The following is a 21,838-nucleotide window of genomic DNA, read 5'->3' on the forward strand; positions in this document are numbered from 1 at the left end:
GAATTTTCTGCCACCATTTGATGCCTGAAACAGTCACATAATTGAGTCGTAACTATAGTTACAACTGATCGTGAGTTCAATTTATCAAGTTCTAGCCAGAATATTCGGAGGGTGCAGTATGGATCATTTGGTTGCTTGCAACAAACGTATATGCTGAGTCAATCCAAACGCCCAGTGGTTAGATTCGTCTAGTAGACTTTTATTTTCAAAATCAGCTTGATATCCATATCTTTCCTTACATGGAAGGTATGAAATCCAGTCTAGCATCACAAGAGGCCAACATGGTGGTGGCAAAGCGTAGCTGCTTACCTGATGGCCTAGTAAACTTTAAATGTTGTTAGATTGAGTGATACATGTGATGCATGCATGACATCGAGATGAAAATGATTTATTTTGTCAGTAATTATGAGTATTAAAATTATTGTCTTTATCCTGCTGAAAGATAAAGATAAAACTACGTCGTTGATGAAATGTGACCTGGTACAGGTGATTTGCATTGCTAGTCACATGATTACACAAATCTAAGAACCCACATTTTCAAATGTTGTAGAGAAAGAAAAAAAAATTAAATGAAAGATGTGTACTGGTTGTACAAAAAATACAAAAATGAAAGAACACAAAATTCTCCATATTTATATATTCCAAGAAAAACTTATTGAGTTTTGTTGTATCACGTGACTACCACATTGGCCAGACTGCTGTTTTTTACAAAAGTATCTGACATTCATTTAATATAATTGAATTTCTGTACAACAGCATTATAAAGGTGTTTTGTTGTTGATATCATGTGACTATTGCACCTCCGATGTCGTCTTTTGAGATTTGTGAAGTCGTGTGACTAGTGATGCAAATAGTGAGTACTGGGTCAGGTTTCATCTACGACCTAGTTTTATCTTGTCCATTAGCAGATTAACAGCATAACGATTATAATACTTTCTGAGAAAATAAACCATTTTCCTATCGATTTCATGCAAGTACAAGTCAAGTTTAAATTTTCTAGGCCTGCTGGTAAGTGACTATCATATATCACTACTGCATGGTGGCAGCAAATTCCAAATTTTTTATATGCAGTTGCAATGACCTCACACCCCAACATAAATGTCCAAATATGAAAAATGGAGTGGGAATATTCGGAGGAAACTTGGATTAGAAAACGACTGCTATTCGTTTTAAGCCAAATTTGTAGTTCATATTGTTGAATCTCAGAGTTGAAATGAGAAATTGTCGTCCCTTGTATTATACATTAAAAAACAATACGAGCCCCTGTATCAGTACAGGTTTGGAGACTGGTTTAATGAATTACAAGAAGACAAGTTGATTTTACAGAAAATTCAGTCCTTGTTTATACAGCAGTATATAATTTTGAAAGTCTTTTGTCAAAATTTAAATCAACCCTTTTGAAGATATTTTTAAAATGATGGACTTTTAACTAGATCGTCTCAAGGAGATTAGGTTGTTTGAAAAATCTTGTTTGGCATTTTATTGACACAGATAAATTCAGGGTTAAACTCTTTTTGTTACAAGAAAGATTCTAATTATTTGCGTTTATTGTTTTTTTATATATATATTGTAATAGGAAATGTTGCTTTCCATGAGATGCATATATATATATTGCTATAGAATTCTTTAGAATTAAAAGTTTGAAAGGAAACAAATAATTTATGTTCATTATGTTGTTCCCACTTAGCAACGTAATGCAGCAAAATAAAGTTAGATTTTGTATTCTGTACATTGAAATGACTTTACATGCCAATTTATAGGAATATAATCAAACTTGTTTCATGTGATACATTTTGTAGTTTTGTACATGATTATCTTTTTTGACTTCGATGTTTTTGGAGAGCCCTGAAAGAGAAACATATTTAGATTTAGAAAATGCATATTTTATAATCTAAAATGTTCTTTAATTCCATTCAGAAATGGTCATATGTGAACTTTGAAAAAAGTAATTTCATCCTGGAAAAACCTGGAAATAACCTCTAAATTTATTTTTAGAAAAGCGTGGGAACCATGATATATACATGCTTAGACTGTATTGATTTGCCAGAAGACATTTAATTTCTCAGTTGATCTTTGGATCAAACGGATGGGCCATTTTCAGGTTCAGGTGATTAGCAAGGGATGGATATTCCTCGTTACCAACTTTATGATACAAGACTTTAGATGTCAAATTTGTTCTCAGGTACATTGATACTTCTTTTAATAGGTGGTGGACCTATTGTTGAGAAGTAATATGTGCTCCCTTCTTCTAATGGACAGTCCACATGACATTGTCGACAACAATCGGACAACCTGTATCCATCTTGCTGCTAGGAATGGACATGTGGATATCATTAGGTAAAATAATGAATAAATTTATCTGGTTAATAATGAAAGTGCAGTATTTGGAAAAATAATATTCATGCTTAATTAGCTGAAAAGAACAAAACATTATCAACCTTTTCTAAAGTAATTTTATACACCTGCCAAAATGCAGAGCATATCATGTTAAAGTGTTATCCATCTGTGCATCCATCCATCCTCAGTTTCATCTTTTTGTACAGTTACTTTACTTACCAAAGTAAGTGGCTTGATCTGGGACATGAAAGAAATCTTTCAATTTCAGGCTCAGAAGGTTTAAGATCAAGGTCATAGGGACAAGAAGGAAAGCAATTTCTACAGATAATTTCACTACAATGATTTAATGTTGCAGATGACCTGCATTTAAGATAAGAAAGAAAACTGTTGATTTGGGGGTCAAAAAGCCAAAGGTCAGTATGAGACACCTATTGATTTGGAGGTTTAAATTTTAAAGGTAAAGGTCAGAGGAACTTTAAGAAGGACAATGATTTACACAAAATAACTAAAATCTTATGTCATAAACCATGAATAAAGATTGTGGATGGCTTGCATTTGAGACCAGAAAGGCACCTATCAGTTTTGGGGTTAATAGATTGAATGTCAGAGTTGTAGAGTGCAGTAGGAAAAATGATTTCTACACAGTAAATTTGAGTTTTGCATCTTTTATATTTACCAAATTGTGTGGATATCTTGCATTTAAGACTAAGAAGACACCAATTGATTTTGGATTTAAAAACCAAATATCTGACCAATGAAAGACAGTTTTTCTCACAAAAAGTATAAGACTATCTTTCACATAGCAGGCATATAATATACTGCTTACATGGTACATGTTTGATTTATTCTGTATGTTGATCAACTATCCAGTTCCCATTGTGCAATAGAACTGATCCGGTGGCCTAGTGGTTAGAGTGTCTGCCTTGGATGCAGGAGGTTGCAAGTTTGGACTCTGGCCGAGTTATATTGAAGACTTTACAAAATGGTACTAACAGCTGCCTCACTAGGCACTCAGCATTAAGAGCTTGGTGTTAGGACTGGTCAGTCTGGTTTCAGGATAATGTGATTGGGTGGGACATGATGCTGCATGTCTGTCGCATGATGCCCCAGTGCTAGACATCACTATATACTTAAATTGCAGACATCATAGTGATATGACAGAAAAATTGTTAAAGCTGTGTTTAAAATATTCAGCACTTGACAATGAAAGTGACATTAAAACTTAGCAAGTCAGGTCAATCAAGTCCTCTAGTAAGAGATGTTCCTGTCAGATGTATGCTGTGTTTTAATTATACTCTCTTATTAATATGAATGCTAACTATTGCCCAAATCCATACAACTCTCCTGGATGCTCAAAAATCCCAGGGTGCATCTGCCAGCAGCTGGCCACCATATTAGGGAAGAAATCCATTGTTATCTTTCAGTTCCAACTCATTCGGTCTTAGCATTGTTGTATGTAGCTTGGTTACTTTCATCGTTACTTGGAAAGTGTAATTGGTCCACCTTTTTCCACATCGACCTTTTGCATATGCTGCAAGCCTAAAATATGGTTTGAACATGTGCCCTCTTGCAGACAAGAGAATTACAGCCCACAGGAAGTAAAATTAATTGACCAGTAAGAAAACTTATGTGGCCTGTTTGACATTTGATATGGCATCTTTTGCAATGTCAACATGCTTTGAGTTGAAAGAAAATCATGTGTGTGAAGTGCTTAAATTGGCAAAAGTTGCATGTAAGTGATTAAGTTCACAACTTACTTTAGACACTTCAGTGATTAAGTTCACAACTTTAGACACTTTAGTGATTAAGTTCATAACTTACTTTAGAAACTTCAATGACTAAGTTCACAACTTACTTTAGAAACTTAGAGATTAAGTTCACAACATACTTTAGACACTTCAGTGATTAAGTTCACAACATACTTTAGACATTTCAGTGATTAATTTCACCACTTACTTTAGACACTTAGAGATTAAGTTCACAACTTTAGACACTTTGGTGATTAAGTTCACAACATACTTTAGACACTTTAGTGATTAAGTTCACAACTTACTTTAGAAACTTAGAGATTAAGTTCACAACTTACTTTAGACACTTAAGTGATTAAGTTCACAACATACTTTAGACACTTAAGTGATTAATTTCACCACATACTTTAGACACTTAGAGATCAAGTTCACAACTTACTTTAGACACTTCAGTGATTAAGTTCACAACATACTTTAGACACTTCAGTGATCAAATTCACAACTTACTTTAGACACTTCAGTGATTAAGGTCATAACTTACCTTAGACACTTCAGTGATTAAGTTCACAACTTACTTTAGACACTTCAGTGATTAAGTTCACAACTTACTTTAGACACTTCAATGATTAAGTTCACAACATACTTTAGACACTTCAGTGATTAAGTTCATAACTTTAGATACTTCAGTGATTAAGTTCACAACTTATTTTAGATGCTTCATTGATTAAGTTCACAACATACTTTAGACACTTCAGTGATTAAGTTCATGCCTTGGATGAAGCTTTTTTCTGAGTGGGCAAGACCTGTTATATATACAAGGCATAATAAGAGCATGTGCTTTACCTTACACATCATTGTAGTAATAAATCAGCTAGTGCTTATACATCACACAGGTAGCAGAGGCTGTGATCTTGGCACTTCTTACTGAAGGTAATAACAAGAGCTATCATAAACATCTATTTTGGTTTATGGTTGTTATTCTTTTATTTATAGATGTATTGGGATTTCAAGAATGCCTTATAGATCTCCATGTCAGAGATGTTATACCATATATACTTGCTTATAAGTGGAGGCAAACTTAAAACAAAGATTCTGATCTGCCATATTACTCCTAACAAACTGCACAGGCCTAGATATGCTAGTGCATAATGTGCCGACATATCTGGGTGTGTGCAGTTTGCAATTGGACTCGATTTATTAGTGAGTATAAATGGTTGTATCAAAATGTGTTGAATTAACTGCATGTTAGTTTTAGTTCATTAGGAATAATATTATATAAGTTAAGGTAAAAGAATACCAGTAAATAGATTGCCATTATGTTCCCAGTTTTATGATGCCACTAAAGTGAGAGGAAAAAAACGCTTTTGCTTTTACATTTGAACAATTCACATATACTGGAAATGCATCAGGAAGCTGTTGTTGTTTTATTATAGACACAGTGACCTGTATGATTTATTTTTTTCATTTTTAAATGCTGATGTTATTCAGTTAGATACCTCTAAATGTAACAGAAAAGTAAAAACGTGGTACAAAATATCTCATTCAAAACACTGTTGAACCTTTATGGAAAATCCCATTCAGAGATAATATTGTGGTGATTCCCATAGTAATACATTAATATTGATGGCCTCACGTTTTTACATTGGCTTATTTATCTAACCTAAAACTTGTTTCAGTGTGAAAAGTTTGGGTGTAAATTATTTGAGTAGCCTATAATTTTTGCCATTCAGATAGTGCAACCAATTGATACAACATTGATCAAAGTTCATGTATAAGTTGAACTGTGCCTTTTTATTTCTATGGAAACATTTACGTGTATTTCATTTTTAAAAAATGTGTAGCTGTTTGTTCAGTTATTAACGGCATTTGTAAACATCCAGAATTGTTTGGGCCTACAGAATATTAGCAGTTTCTTTTTATCAACAAAGAAGAAAAGAAAACAAGGGAAATGTAAGAAATTTCTTAAGATTTATTTGATTATTAGTTATTTATAAGTACATGTACAGAAAGGCTAGCTTCGGACAGTTAACCTCCTGGGAACTTACCAGTGCATGTACTAATAAAGGAGTACCATATTTAATCAGGTCAAGTCAAACTGCAAACAACAAAGATTCTGATCTGCCAATCAGGATCTTTACTGTTTGTTCTGTTGGTTGCTCCCAATAAATTGCATACACCCAGATCTGCAGTCACATAACGCAATGGCATATCTGGGTCTGTGCAGCTTGTAGTTGGACTTGCAATAGAGAATATATGGTAACCATAGAGAGTCGCTTAAAGGTTGAGTCTAACTGCAGGCCACACAGACCCAGATCTGGTTTCACATAATGTGCAGGAAGATCTGGGTCAGTGCAGTTTGTTAGGAAAAATCAGTTGAACAAACAACAAAGACCCTTGTCTGCTGGCATAATATGCAATGCTAGATCAGGGTCTTGCTTGGAGTTGGTCATTACTTGTACTGGAGTATATATGGTATTTATGTATTAAATCAGAACTCTGTTGATGAGAAATTTTATTGGATTCATATCTCTTATTGTTTGGAAATGAAACAAGACAAAATTTCTATTAGGAAAAATAATAAATATCATCTTGCTGATAATTAGTAAATAGACAAAATGTGGGAGAGATGAACTTTCTGTATGTGTTTTATTTGTATGTCAAGACATTAAAGGATTCAGAACATGCAAAACACTTGTCTAAGTCCATAGACATTGACAGCTGTCTAACACTAATGCTTTTTCTGGAGCCAGGTCCCATGTTTCATCATTGTTTTATCTGTTTATTGGTAGATGATAGAGGTTGATTGCTTGTTTAACCAGAGCTAATTTACCATATTTAGCCTGCAGTAGGACTGGATAAGCCTACTTCATTTACCATATATACTCACTTATAAGACAAGTCCAACTGCAGACTGCACAGATCTAGATCTGCTATCGTATCATGCACCAGCAGATCTGGATCTGTGCAGTTTATTTTTAGGAATACTTACTAAAATAAACAGCTTAGATCCTGGTCTGCAGACACGTGCTATTGCAGATTAGAATCTTTGTTGTATGCATTTTGACTGAACCAGTAACGCGTATATATGGTACCATATTTACTTGTGTATAATCTACACTCATCTGATTGCAGCATTGAACTCTGTCTTGGATCTCTTAATGTGGCAGATCAGGGTTGACTTACAGTCAAAAGTAGAATTGTACACACTCACACACACAACCGATCATCGTGCTGAGCAACACCTGTATTAACTTTCATCCATTTCCATTTACATACTCATCTGTTAACGTTTAATTACCCACCTGCAAAACACACTCTGAATAGTAGCTCAAGCATACTGTTAGCTCTTCGTCTCTAAGTATCCTCAAGGAAGTCTGTTTAGAAATGTAACTGGGACCATGAGTGCAGGTACATAAGCATATCAGGATTAACTTATAATGTGATATGTATGGTATCTGGCCTGTTTATATAGATACTTTCAGGGACCTGGTGCCATAATTCACATCTGTTAAGGACAACTCTCAGACTTCCAGGTTTTGCTCCAGTTTTGGCTTTGGTCAGCATTGTATTATTATTCATTGTGTGATCATGAGTTGATTTTGTCTTCTCCTTTCTATACTTATCGGATAATTCTTCATTAGCAAAATGGATTCTAGTAGGAAGTTTGGCATGTTTAGGCTGAAAGGAAGACTCACACCTGCTTTTCTGTCAGAAAGGTAAATGCCTAATTATTATTGTAAAATTTGTATCGTTTCTGTTTTGTTTGGGCAGGTTGAAGATTGTTTCTGCAGTCTATGTTTATACTGTTCATATTTGAAGCATGTGCATATTTGTACACCTGTATGTGATATTTATCAACCCACTGATTATGCTAATTTAAATGAAATCCATATGGAACCAGGTGTTCAATCTGCATTTCATTTTCCATGTTGTAGGAGTTTTTTGGATGGTTTAGACTGCCATGCATGAAAAGCTAGTGAAATCAATTTTGTGGTAGTATGTCTTTTTAGAGGTTGTGCAGTACTTTGATCCTTATTAAGGCATTCATAAAGCCCCTATCTTTCCTCATCAAGATATTCATAAAGCCCCTATATATCCTCATTCATAAAGCCCCTATCTATCCTCATCAAGGCATTCATAAAGTCCCTATCTATCCTCATCAAGACATTCATAAAACCCCTATCTATTCTCATCAAGACATTCATAAAGCCCCTGTCTTCCTCATTCATAAAGTCCCTATCTATTCTCATTAAGGCATTCATAAAGCCCCTGTCTTCCTCATTCATAAAGTCCCTATCTGTTCTCATTAAGGCATTCATAAAGCACCTATCTATCCTCATCAAGGCATTCATAAAGACCTTGTCTATCCTCACTAGGCATTTACAAAACCCTTCTGTAACCTCATCAAGACATTCATAAAGTCCCTATCTATCCTCATCAGGCATTTATAAAACCCTTCTGTATCCTCATCATGACATTCATAAAGCCCCTATCTATTCTCATCAGGCATTTATAAAACCCTTCTGTATCCTCATCATGACATTCATAAAGCCCCTATCTATTCTCATCAAGACATTCATAAAGCCCCTGTCTTCCTCATTCATAAAGTCCCTATCTATTCTCATTAAGGCATTCATAAAGCACCTATCTATCCTCATCAAGGCATTCATAAAGACCTTGTCTATCCTCACTAGGCATTTACAAAACCCTTCTGTAACCTCATCAAGACATTCATAAAGTCCCTATCTATCCTCATCAGGCATTTATAAAACCCTTCTGTATCCTCATCATGACATTCATAAAGCCCCTATCTATCCTCATCAAGACATTCACAAGTCCCTATCTATTCTCATAAAGACATTCACAAGTCCCTATCTATCCTCATCAAGATATTCATAAAGTCCATATCTATCCTCATCAAGGCATTCATAAAGCCCCTATCTATCCTCATAAAGACATTCACAAGTCCCTATCTGTTATCTTCAAGCATTTACAAAACCCTTCTGTATCCTCATCAAGACATTCACAAAGCCCCTATCTATCTTCATAAAGACATTCACAAGTCCCTATCTATCTTTATCAAGGCATTCATAAAGTCCATATCTATCCTCATCAAGACATTCACAAAGCCCCTATCTATCCTCATAAAGACATTCACAAGTCCCTATCTATTCTCATCAAGCATTTACAAAACCCTTCTGTATCCTCATCACAACATTCATAAAGTCCCTATCTATCCTCATCAAGGCATTCCTAAAGTCCCTATCTATCCTCATCAAGACATTCACAAGTCCTTATCTATGCTTATCAAGGCATTCATAAAGTCCATATCTATCCTCATCAAGGCATTCATAAAGCCCCTATCTATCCTCATCAAGACATTCACAAGTCCCTATCTATCCTCATAAAGACATTCACAAGTCCCTATCTATTCTCATCAAGCATTTACAAAACCCTTCTGTATCCTCATCAAAACTTTCATAAAGCCCCTATCTATCCTCGTCAAGGCATTCATAAAGTCCCTATCTATCCTCATCAAGGCATTCATAAAGTCCCTATCTATCCTCATCAAGACATTCATAAAGCCCCTATCTATCCTCATTAACACATTAACCCCTGGAGGTTTTTGCCATTTTTGCCTGAAAATCTAGTAGGAAACACATTTTGAAAGCTATTTCTGAATAGACTAGAAAACACCAAATCCCCGGTCATCTTTCAATAACATACTGCCTAGTTGTGTTAGAAACATTGTTTTTCGTTGGCTATTTGACTCGCGCATGAGCAGAAGGGTAAACATTGGACCTTTGTTTTTTCTAAACGGAGACATTATTTTTGTATGGAGACCACTCTTTATTCCAGTTGCCCATCTTATCCTACTTTTTGCAAAGGCTCATCTGTCTGCTTGCAGTTCATACCGGTTTGCCTTACATCTGAGACCAAAAAGTCTAAAATCCAGACATAAAATGGGATTCCGACCACGGGCGAATTTTGCATTAAAAAAAGTCGGGTCCAAAAAATGAGGTTTTTCTATCTGTATTTTGTAGTGCAACTAGATATTCCAGATTATTTGGTATCATTGTAGAGCTACATCTGTCTACCTTTCTATAATACCATCCATGTTAGTGTATCATGCATGACCATGATGCTACAGAGCTCGGCAGTAGGCTACTACCTCCTGCCCCATAAAGTCGTCGCTAGGGGTTAATGTGTTAACAAGATTTTTTTTTTTTTTACAATTCATCTGGGAATTGCTAAATTTGTAATTTATGTGCAGTGTCGATGCACAAGTGATTAAATACTCAATGAATATTCAAATTTTTGTGACGTCATCAAAATAGACTGTTTAACACATTAACCCCTGGAGGTTTTTGCCATTTTTGCCTGAAAATCGAGTAGGAAACACATTTTGAAAGCTATTTCTGAATAGACTAGAAAACACCAAATCCCCGGTCATCTTTCAATAACATACTGCCTAGTTGTGTTAGAAACATTGTTTTTTGTTGGCTATTTGACTCGCGCTTGAGCAGAAAGGTAAAAGTTGGACTTTTTCTTTTTTTTTGTTTTTGCTAAATGGAGCCATTATTTTCATATGGAGACCACTCTTTATTCCAAATGCCCATCTTATCCTACTTTTTGCAAAGGCTTATCTGTCTGCTTGCAGTTCATACCGGTTTGCGTAAGATCTGAGACCAAAAAGTCTAAAATCCAGACACAAAATGGGATTCTGACCACGGGCGAATTTTGCGTAAAGAAAAGTCGGGTCCAAAAAATGAGGTTTTTCTATCTGTAATTTGTAGGCAACTAGATATTCCAGATTATTTGGTATCATTGTAGAACTACATCTAACTTTCTATAATACCATCCACGTTAGTGTATCATGCATGACCATGACGCTACAGAGCTCGGCAGTAGGCTACTTCCTCCTGCCCCGTAAAGTCGTGTCTAGGGGTTAATGTGTTAAGGCATTCATAAATTCCCTATCTATCTTCATCAGGCATTTACAAAACCCTTCTGTATCCTCATCAAGACATTCATACAGCCCATATCTATTCTCATCAAGACATTCATAAAGTCCCTATCTATTCTCATTCATAAAGTCCCTACCTTACAATTCTCATCAAGGCATAAGCCCCTCTCTATCCTCATCAGGCATTTACAAAACCCTTCTGTATCTTCATCATGACATTCATAAAGCCGTTATCTATTCTCATCAAGGCATTCATAAATTCCCTATCTATCCTCATTAAGGCATTCATAAATTCCCTATCTATCCTCATCAGGCATTTACAAAACCCTTCTGTATTCTCATCAAGACATTCATACAGCCCATATCTATTCTCATCAAGACATTCATAAAGTCCCTATCTATTCTCATTCATAAAGTCCCTATCTTATAATTCTCATCAAGGCATAAGCCCCTATCTATCCTCATCAAGGCATTCATAAAGCCCATATCTGTCCTCATCAGGCATTTACAAAACCCTTCTGTATCCTCAGCATGACATTCATAAAGCCCCTTTGTATTCTCATCAGGGCATTCATAAAGTCACTATCTATTCTCATCAAGGCATTCATAAAGTCCCTATCAGTTCTCATCAAGCATTGGCAAAACCCTTCTATGTCCTCATCAAGACATTCATAAAGTCCCTATCTATCCTCATCAAGATATTCATAAAGCCCCTATCTATCCTCATCAAGGCATTCATAAAGTCCCTATCTATCCTCATCAAGCATTTGCAAAACCCTTCTCTATCCTCATCAAGGCATTCATAAGGTCCATATCTATCCTCATCAGGCATTTACAAAACCCTTCTGTATCCTCATCAAGACATTCATAAAGCCCCTATCTATTCTCATCAAGACACTCATAAAGTCCCTATCTATCCTCAAGACATTCATAAAGCCCCTATCTATCCTCATCAAGACATTCATAAAGCCCCTATCTATTCTCATCAAGACATTCATAAAGTCCCTATCTGTCCTCATCAAGATATTCATAAAGCCCCTATCTATCCTCATCAAGGCATTCATAAAGTCCCTATCTATCCTCATCAAGCATTTGCAAAACCCTTCTCTATCCTCATCAAGGCATTCATAAGGTCCGTATCTATCCTCATCAGGCATTTACAAAACCCTTCTGTATCTTCATCAAGACATTCATAAAGCCCCTATCTATTCTCATCAAAACACTCATAAAGCTCCTATATATCCTCATCAAGGCATTCATAAAGTCCCTATCTATTCTCGTCAAGCATTTGCAAAAGCCTTCTCTATCCTCATCAAGGCATTCATATTCAAGTCCCTATCCTCATCAAGCATTTACAAAACCCTTCTGTATCCTCATCAAGGCATTCATAAAGTCCATATCTATCATCAAGGTATTTGTAAAGTCCCTGTCTAGATGAAAATCTTTAGCTAAAAGAGGATTCAAGCTCTAGAAAGGCAAACAGATGTAGTATATCTTAGTTTCATTATCATTGTTAGGATCAAAATGAAAAATTATAATTGGACAATAAAACATTTGTAAAATATATCAGTGGCAACCTAAACTAGATAAAATGCAGTTTTTACCCTCATTTGCTTTTTGCTTTAATTTTTACGGTTGGCACACTTATGTTTCCATTGGTGATCATTAAAATTATCATCATCCACAGAGTTAAAGCTTTACATTAAAGTGTTTAAAGTTGCATATCTTCGACATCTTTTGGCTGCATTCAAGTGAAACTCTCAGATAATATCACTGTTGGATTTAAATTTATGCCATGATATGCTAGGAGTTTCTGTCATGCTTGTCTTCACCCGATTAAGCGTCAGGGTGAACATTGTTGAATTTGTGCAGTAACGTTTTGAAGGTCACATTTCTTTGATATCACTGGCCGCATTCAGCTGAAACATGATAATATCACTAGGGTTTAAAGTTTATATATGGATAATCTTGGAGTTCAGTTCTTGGCCTGCCTCGCTTACATGACCGAAAATATTTTTCAGAACTGCAGCATTTTGAAACTTGATGGTGTTTTTAGGCTAATAGGTAGATCTGAATGCTGTATACTAAAATCAGGAATCTTATTTTGTTAGACATCTCACATGTACTTTGAAAACTTCATGCACATTCTTTCACTGGATCAGGAGATATGGTAATTTAATTACTACCAAAATGCGACTTGTACGGAAACAACCAAGCAACATTTTGTAAACATCGTGGCACACATGCTGTAGCTTGTGACATCAGTGGAAGAACTGTGCACAATAGGCAATAAAGTCAGCAAAAGTACCATCAAAACTTGCTTTTTGTTTTGCAACATTGTTTAAATTATTAGTTGTTTTCAATTAAGTTAGGTTGACTACCTCCAACATTTATTTTTGTTTTCATTAAAAAAAAGTTTTGATTGTGTTTATGGTTTGCACTGATTTGAATATCCAAATCTTGCAAGAATTGCCCCATAAGAATAATTTATGCCTTCATCATTTTCTTCACAAAAATGACAGTAGTAATAGTGAGATACCAAATAAAGATTCAATTATCTAATCATCGTTATATCAGTTATTTAAATAAATGATTTAACAAGAGTCTTGTATATTCATTACATGTATGTTTAGAAAAGGTTGAGCTGTTTCTCTGTATGACTTCTATTTGCAGTTATTGCTGATGTGCATTCCTATTTAAGTTTAAACATTATAGCCTAACAATTTTCCATAATGATCAATGGAAAGTTCATATCATTGGCATCAACAGTTCTAGGAATATGATGGGTTTTTTAATAAAGAAATCAGAACTAACATGCATACTGACTTGAAACGTACTCTATGAAAAGTGGATAGTTAAATTCTAAATTACAATCACTGCTGTTTAATATAAAGAAAAGAATATAAAGCACACCAGATGTACTCAGAAATGTGTGTGTGTGTGCGATTTGGATTTTTAACGTAGCTTTAACAATTTTTCAGTCATAGCGCTATGATGTCTGCAGTGTGGCAGTTTATAGTGATGTCAAGCACTGGGGCATCACGCCACAGACATGTAGCATGATGTCCCACCCAGTCACATTATCCTGACACCAGGCGGACCAGTTCTAACACTAACCTCTTAATGCTGAGCGCCAAGTGAAGTAGCTGTTAGTACTGTTTTTATACGTCTTTGGTATGACTCGGTCAGGGATCGAACCCGTGACCTTCCGCATCTGAGGCGGATGCTCTCACCACTAGGCCACTGGAGCGGTTTTCAGAAATGTGAGGCACGTGTTTAGTCCTTAAGTACCGGTAGTAATGGTGGAACATACTGTCATTAGCAGTGTTCACCAGTTGTGTAATACCCAATTTTGAGCCAGCTAGGTTATAACAGGGTAGGGTTCATGTGTAATTTGTGAATTATAACGGGGATTCTGACATTAATAGACAGGATGCCAGTTTCAGGTTTGGGAAATGTGTTTTTTATGTTCCACAAAACCATCTTACAAAAAAATTGTATATTCAACAGTCCCAATTGTAGCCCAGCAATTAATCAACAGCAGAACATTGATAACTGGAAAATTCATGATTAATAATTTCAGATTCCATATGTAATTTATATTTCATGAGGCCATCTGACTTTGTGCCTGGTATTAACAGTGGCAATTTTAACCCAGCAATTAAGACAACAAGTTTTCAACTTCAAAATATGTAAAAACAATTAAATTTCTTGCTGAAATTAATAAGAATGGGGGAAATTGTCATAATTCTATGATTGTTCTCTATGTCTCTTGGTCTAGGGTTTGGTGGTTCCCCACTATCTGAATTGTCAGCAACTTTCATGTTGCAGGGCTAATAGTAGACCACCAGTTTAGCCCAGCCTTGAATTTTTGTGTTGGTGTACTTGTCTTTCTTGACAATTCTTTAAATTCTCTTTCTTTTTCTCACTTTTGAGGTTTTGGTAAATTGTGTATTAGTTGAAATTTTTGCTGGTAATAAAATTGGTTGTTTTTGATATTCTGTTTATGTGTTGGTGAGACTGCACCCCCTCACTTGTTGTGTCCCAAACTTTAATCGTTTTCTTTCACTTTTTGTTCCCTCCTTACTTCTGTTATTGTTGCAGCTTAATTTTATATCCTTTCCCAATCATGGTTAACTACAAGTAATGAAATTCACTTTTTCCTGTAACATAATACCCAGCAGCACATTTTTCAATGACAGTTCAGTCTGTTATCTCTGTCTTTTTTTTGTGAACCTGCAGTTTATTTTCTTTAAATATCCATGTAAAAATATTGATATACATGTAGCTATATCTTTGCCAACATTGGGACTTTAATGTTGATGTGTCTGCTTTAGACAGGTGTGCTTGAGAAGAAAACCATATTTTATGAAGAGGATTTCATCATACATTTTGTTTTAAATAGCAGCTGCATATGAAACTGTATCATCCAATTAATGGTATTGATTAAATATTTTTGTTGAAATAATTGCATTTATTTTGAAAATATGAGTACAAATTGTCATGTCTTCAGCAGATGTGTGCATCTTAAGAAACTGATGACTTGGCAGCAGTAGAACAATGATGATTTACAATGTTTGGTTCCTCAAGTGATACCACATGGAGTCGAGTCATGGAAACTGCTGAAAATATACATGATCTTGGTGAACTGTTCATGACATGTACAATAAAACTTTAAATCTCAGTAAGCATTGAATGCATAATGATCAAATTTTTTAGATACTGTATAAATCACCATACTGAATAATTTAGAGGTATTTTATGGGGTGTGGGTAGGGGTGGCCTGCCTTTAAATTTCATTCATTTCCCCAAGGTCAGTGGGATGTTACAGTACTCTGAATCTAATGCTGTAACTGATCATGATATGCAGGCATCCTGAGTTATGTGCTATCTGCCAGGACCAATCATGAGAGATGACTTACCTTTGGGGTAAAGTGCCCCAAATTTGCATGTGCAGTGTTACTATATGCAGTCTTTTGAACATCTGGATACATTTTTGGGGCAGCACTGAACATTAAGGCAGTATATACCCTGGAAATGGCAGGGTGCAGTGCCCTTCTAAAGAAGGCTAGTGAGAGCACTAATTTCTGTTATATAATTTTTGATTAACTCATGTTCTGAAGTTTGATGACATGTAGCCGATGACTACATATATAAATGGAGAATGTAAATAAAATGTTCTTTTATCATAACAAATTAGTGTGGATTAAAGGTTTGGCTAGCATAGAATTGGTGAGATCAATTCTCACATTCCTGTATGGGTATAATCATATTTTCCAGTGTACAACACTGATGGACATTATCTCTGATTTTGGTCGCATGAGTACTGTCTCTCATCACATGATTGCCTTCTGCAAGCACAGTGCACACAAAGTGGCAAACACTTCCCAGGTTCCAGTACTTATAAAGATAAACATTACTTACAGAAACTAACAGGGTTAAATGAGTGACCCCTAAACAGGATATTTTACATGAAAGGACCTAGTTACCTTTACAGCTTCTGTCATCCAATTTAAAGTCGGAAAGCTATTATAATTGTTTTGTTTAAACTTAATGTTCTCATTATTGTTTATAAAGGTCAGATACAATTTGGCTCAAAGGACACTTTAATTTAGCTTGTGTCTGACTATTAATTTTATGGATAAGAGTGGACAGTGTTTTTTGACCTGTTAACATTTGCACCATAATGCAATCTATCAGAGGTACTGCCAGTATATCAGGCAGTGTTCTTTGAGGATTGATATGTGTTAAAATACCATTTAAAGTTTATACAGAAATTTTCAGTGTAAAAATCCTAACATTTTTCACTGTCTTACAGTGAGGAAATTTTCAGTGGATGTTTTGCTGCTTGCAAGTTTCATCAGTATTCACATTACTTCATTTTGGCTTTGACCTTCATTTATTTCCATTCTGGAATGTGAGAATAATAATTCTTCATTATACGCCAGTGTTGGATTGCAAAATTACACACTTGGAATGAACGTTTTATGTCAGATTGTAAATCCTTGTGTCTGATGGAACATTCTGACCCTTGGGTGTAAATTTTCTATCCAGCACTGATGCATAATGAAGGATTCTTTCAATAATGCATATTACACATGTTAAAACAGTAAAACAGCAAGTGGTCATAGCAGAGACTCTCAATATTTTCTTTGCTGAATTGTGGAAATTTCATGTCATGAAATTATCTGAATATTTTTCAATAAAACATCTTTGCAGCATAGAAGTTTTATTTGATTGTTGCAGGTTGTTGCTTCAGGCAGGTGTCAATGTGAACAGAGCCACACTTCAAGGGACTGCATTACATGAAGCTGCTCCATTTGGCAAAATTGATGTTGTCAGGCTACTTATAGATGTGAGTAAAGGAAGATTATTAATTTTATCTCGCCTACAGTTGCAGATAGTGAGACAGAGGTATCCCTTCTTCAAGAGATCCATTATTGTTAAGGTTTTATGTGAGTAGATCCTCTTAACCAGCATATCTCAAGAACCATTGAACATAATGCAATGCAACGAGATGCGTACATTGTTTTATTTGCCTTTTAATGATTTTGTCTCATCAGTTCCATTTTAGACAGAGTTATGGCCTTTGACAATTAATTTTATATTTTATATCTTCAAATGAAATGTTGCTTGTAACCATCATAGCTCAAGAACCAGATGAAATTTGTTGCGAATATTGTCTCTGAAGTCTGTGTATCTTTTATGGGTTTTGTCTCATTACCTCCATTTTGGATAATGTAATGGCCCAGAATTTCATATCGTCACTTCTTGCTTGTATCCAGCACAGGGCAAGAACCATTCAGAATATTCTTATGCAATTTGGTGTGAACATTTTGTCATAGACCTGGATGTGCCTTGGATGTGTTTCATTAACTCTGTTTTGGATTTCATAATGGCCATTGATATTTAACTTCATAACTCTACAGGAGATATTGGTTGTAACCCAGCCTTACTTAAGAACCATTCCACATAGTCTGATGCAATTTGACAGTAACATTGTATCGCTGACTTTAAAGTGCCTACATGGTTATTGTTTAATTTATTCCATTCTGGATCGAGTGTCAAACAAATTCTTGTCTTCAAATGGAATCTTGGTATGTTGCATGCTGTTGGCATAGTGCAAGACATGTCCAACTTATTTTGATAGAATTTGGATAGAACATTGTCTCTTAGACCTAGATGTGTCCTTGTGGATAAAGTTATGGACCTTGTTGAAATGGATGCCATAGTTGCTGCAGTGGCCTCATTTGTGACCTCCTGACAAAAACATGTCTTAAGTTTCTGGACACCTTTATTTCAATGTGTCTCCATCAGGTAAAACATGTATGAGGATGGGAACTAATCAGTGAAATAGCATGCAAGTTATTATTCGACTGGACATAAATAAAACACAAGTAATGATGTATACAGATAAAAAGGATTTGGGTCAGAAGTGTTAATTAAAAGCAAATCATTTACAAAATCCATTTTATTTTAATGTTGTGCTGAATTGGTGCTTAAATAAAGGTGAGATAGAGGATCATATTTGATATCATTAATATAGGTACTGATATCATTAATATAGGTACTGATATCATTAATATAGGTACTGTCTGTAATCTCATTTATCTGACAAAAATCATTGTCACTACAAACACTGGATTGTGGCGATGGTAGGATAATCAGATTCGCTTTATGAATGATTTTCAAGAAATTATTCTTGTTCATTTATCTGATAATGTTTTTATAAGTCACAATCACTATTTGTTGTGGCTTATAAAATGCAGTTGTCAGAAAAATCTATGCCAGTTAAAGTATAGTATAGTATTTGCGCACCCTTCCACTTTTTGTACACCCCTTTAGATTTTATAAACAAATGTAAATATTTTAGTTAAATCTCTTTCAATGCTTATATGCACATGAGTTCTCTTGTTTGTTTGTTCAGTTTGTTTTAGAATTCTTAAAACTAGACATTGCAGCTATTTGGAGGCAGAAGACACAGATTTTACTGAAATGGACTGGTCTCGAAACCAGAAAAGTACAATGAATAGTCTGTCTGCTTGTTTACATGGAGAGCGTCCATTTGGCTTTAAATACAAATAAGCTGACAGTGTCAGAGAACTCCTGGTGACAGTCAGGTTAGAAATTATAAATGAGTGAATGAAATGACTAAGTTTTGTGCATTTGTTATATCCTTGATGCTTTTCGTTTTAAAAATTGATAGGTGGGAACAAACAAATGGGAGGGTGTGCAAATACAAAAACTTTGAGCTAATAGTCTACAGAGATCAATAATACGGAGGCATGCTTTCTTGTTTTAACATTTTTTGTACTGTCAGATTCAGTGGATCATTGTTGTAAAATAAATTGGAAGTATTCACTTGGGTGGAACTAGTATTTTTAATTATTGTGGTTAGGTAAAAGGTCATGCTAGAATGGTTTCTTTTTTAAAGCCATTCTCTGTTGATGAATAAAGATTGTTTGAATTCATAATTTACCAGTATGCAAGGTAGATAGGTATTGTTTTGAGTAATAGGTAGTGAAAGTTTAAAAAAAGATTAGCATTTGCTTTAATTTTGTCTGTAAAATAATACCCACCTGAGGACTTTTACATTAGTTATAGATATTGTCACATGTAAGTCTGATTCAGCTGAAAAACAGCATTGATCCAGATCTGCCATTGTGTTTTATGCTGACAGAACTGGGTCTGTGAAGTTTGTTTGGCCTGATCAGTGGAATAAACAAAATATATACAACTGTTGGTGCTTTATGCATTGACTCATCAAAATCAGAAGCTCAAAATATGGATAGCCCAATGCCTGGGGTCCTTCTAAATATAAACCAGTCCTTTCCTGTATTCTAAATTGATTGAGCTTGTCCAAAAAAAGTGTTTCTAATTGGCCTGAAAGTAACCGTGTGCCTTTCCCATAATTAGCACGTTTGTCCTACATGAATAATAATGAGCTGCCCTTGCTTATGCTGACTTAAAGCCGCAGTTTTTACTGATTGATTTAAAAAAGACAAATGGCTCTTTGACTTCATTTCTGTTTTCAGCTTTGATTAGGAAACATGTGGATAGTTAAGCAGTGTCCAGAAAGGAAACTACTGAACATAATGGTTTACATCAGAACCAGGAGAAAACATTGCTTTTAACAGAATGAAATAAAATCAGAATTGTAATAGTAAAGGTCGCATAATTGTTTTGCTGCTAGTACACTATTATGAGAGGCAAATACACATAGTAAATTAGTCACTTTAAAGCATTTTTATAAATTTTAATTTAAAGTAAAGTAATTTCATCATTATCAAGTTAATTAGTAAAAAAATTTTTTTGCCATTTTGGGCATCTGGATATTTTTTTCATGGCAAACGATTTTTGTTTAAGCCACTTGCCCTGTGCCTTTGTCTGGGAAATAATTTCTTTGAGCACTGAAAGTCTGTTTTGTGGTTGGATCAGATTTGAACATGAGTATGTATGGTACATCAAGGTGCTGCTATGAAATGTAGCAAGGAAGCATCTTCCCTACCATATTTACAGCATAACATTACATCTTGACTGCAAACAACATATGGTAGACACAGATCTGCCATTGTACATTATAGCAGTAGACTGAGTCTCTGTACCAACCATAGACCCTGATATACCTGTGCCTAATGCCAGATCTGGGTCAGTGTTTAGGTGAGTACATTTTGTACTGGTAAATACAATGCTGTAGATATGAATCTGACCTTACAACCAGGAAAGAAATCTGTCAGCTTTATTTGATGCTGTATCTTGATTATATCCACAGTTTCTGACAATTATTTGGTTTTTTGCTGGGTTTATATAGTTCTGTTGTCATCATAGCTTAGTGTGCAAGACACTCCAATGGTTACCACAGTGAGGTTGTGGTTTGATAAAGAAAAGTTTGAAACCATGTGATCATGTCCTGGCATCAATAGTCAGGTTTGGTTTGCTGTTTTTTTTATCACAATGCAGACACAGGTGAAGTAAATTGCCTTTCCCAAAGATACAGCAAAGCAGCTGACCCAAGCTAACCTGATGGTAGGATTCAAACCCACACATGTTTGGTCATGAGTCCAGCAAGCTGACCCAAGCTAACCTGATGGTAGGATTCAAACCCACATACGTTTGGTCATGAGTCCAGCAAGCTGACCCAAGCTAACCTGATGGTAGGATTCAAACCCACACCCATTTGGTCATGAGTCCAGCAAGCTGACTACTAAGCCACCATGGCATCTGGCATTGGTGGTCAGTGTACTAGTGTATGTATGCATGTAAAATGCTGTATGACCAGTCTTACACTGTTTTAAAACAGACTTAAAGGTTTGGGATGAACTTGATTCCCATAGGCTGGCATAGAGGGTGAGAGGTTGCAGGGAAAGTTGTGTTTTATGTCAGATTTTCACTTAGTTTCCGATTTAACTATATTGAAAGTCATATTTGATACATTTTAAGCTTTAATTACAGGCAAGACTTTCCACATTGTCTGTAAATTTTCATATACTTTATATGTGTTAGAACACAAACATTCTAGAAATTGTCTTTTCTTTTTAGGTACCTACAATAAAGGGAAAAAAGTTACGTGCCAAATATTATATATAGTTTTTATGCATCAATGGTTTATGAAAAATTAGAGTGTATAAATTACTTACAATGCCAGAATGCTGTACAGAATCTTGATGTTTGATACTGGGTTCAGTCATAAAATACATTAGTACTCTGCAGAATCTTGATGTTTGATTCTGGGTTCAATCATAAAATACATTAGTACTCTGCAGAATCTTGATGTTTGATACTGTGT

General features: G+C 35.2%; 1 protein-coding gene across 2 annotated transcripts in view; it reads left to right on the forward strand.

Annotated features, from left to right (window-relative positions):
- The window catches only part of LOC149803803 (uncharacterized), a 363,874-nt gene that overhangs the window by 107,353 nt on the left and 234,683 nt on the right, over positions 1 to 21,838 (forward strand). For both annotated transcript variants that reach the window (XM_089953611.1, XM_089953612.1), the window contains exons 6-7: positions 2,207 to 2,337; positions 17,299 to 17,407. In XM_089953611.1, coding sequence (XP_089809737.1) covers positions 2,207 to 2,337; positions 17,299 to 17,407 — 240 coding nt within the window. The remainder of the gene's footprint in view (positions 1 to 2,206; positions 2,338 to 17,298; positions 17,408 to 21,838) is intronic.

This window comes from Sinohyriopsis cumingii, chromosome 3 (assembly GCF_028554795.1).
Source record: "Sinohyriopsis cumingii isolate HCF-2022 chromosome 3, ASM2855479v2, whole genome shotgun sequence".
Classification (NCBI taxonomy): Eukaryota; Metazoa; Mollusca; class Bivalvia; order Unionida; family Unionidae; genus Sinohyriopsis; species Sinohyriopsis cumingii.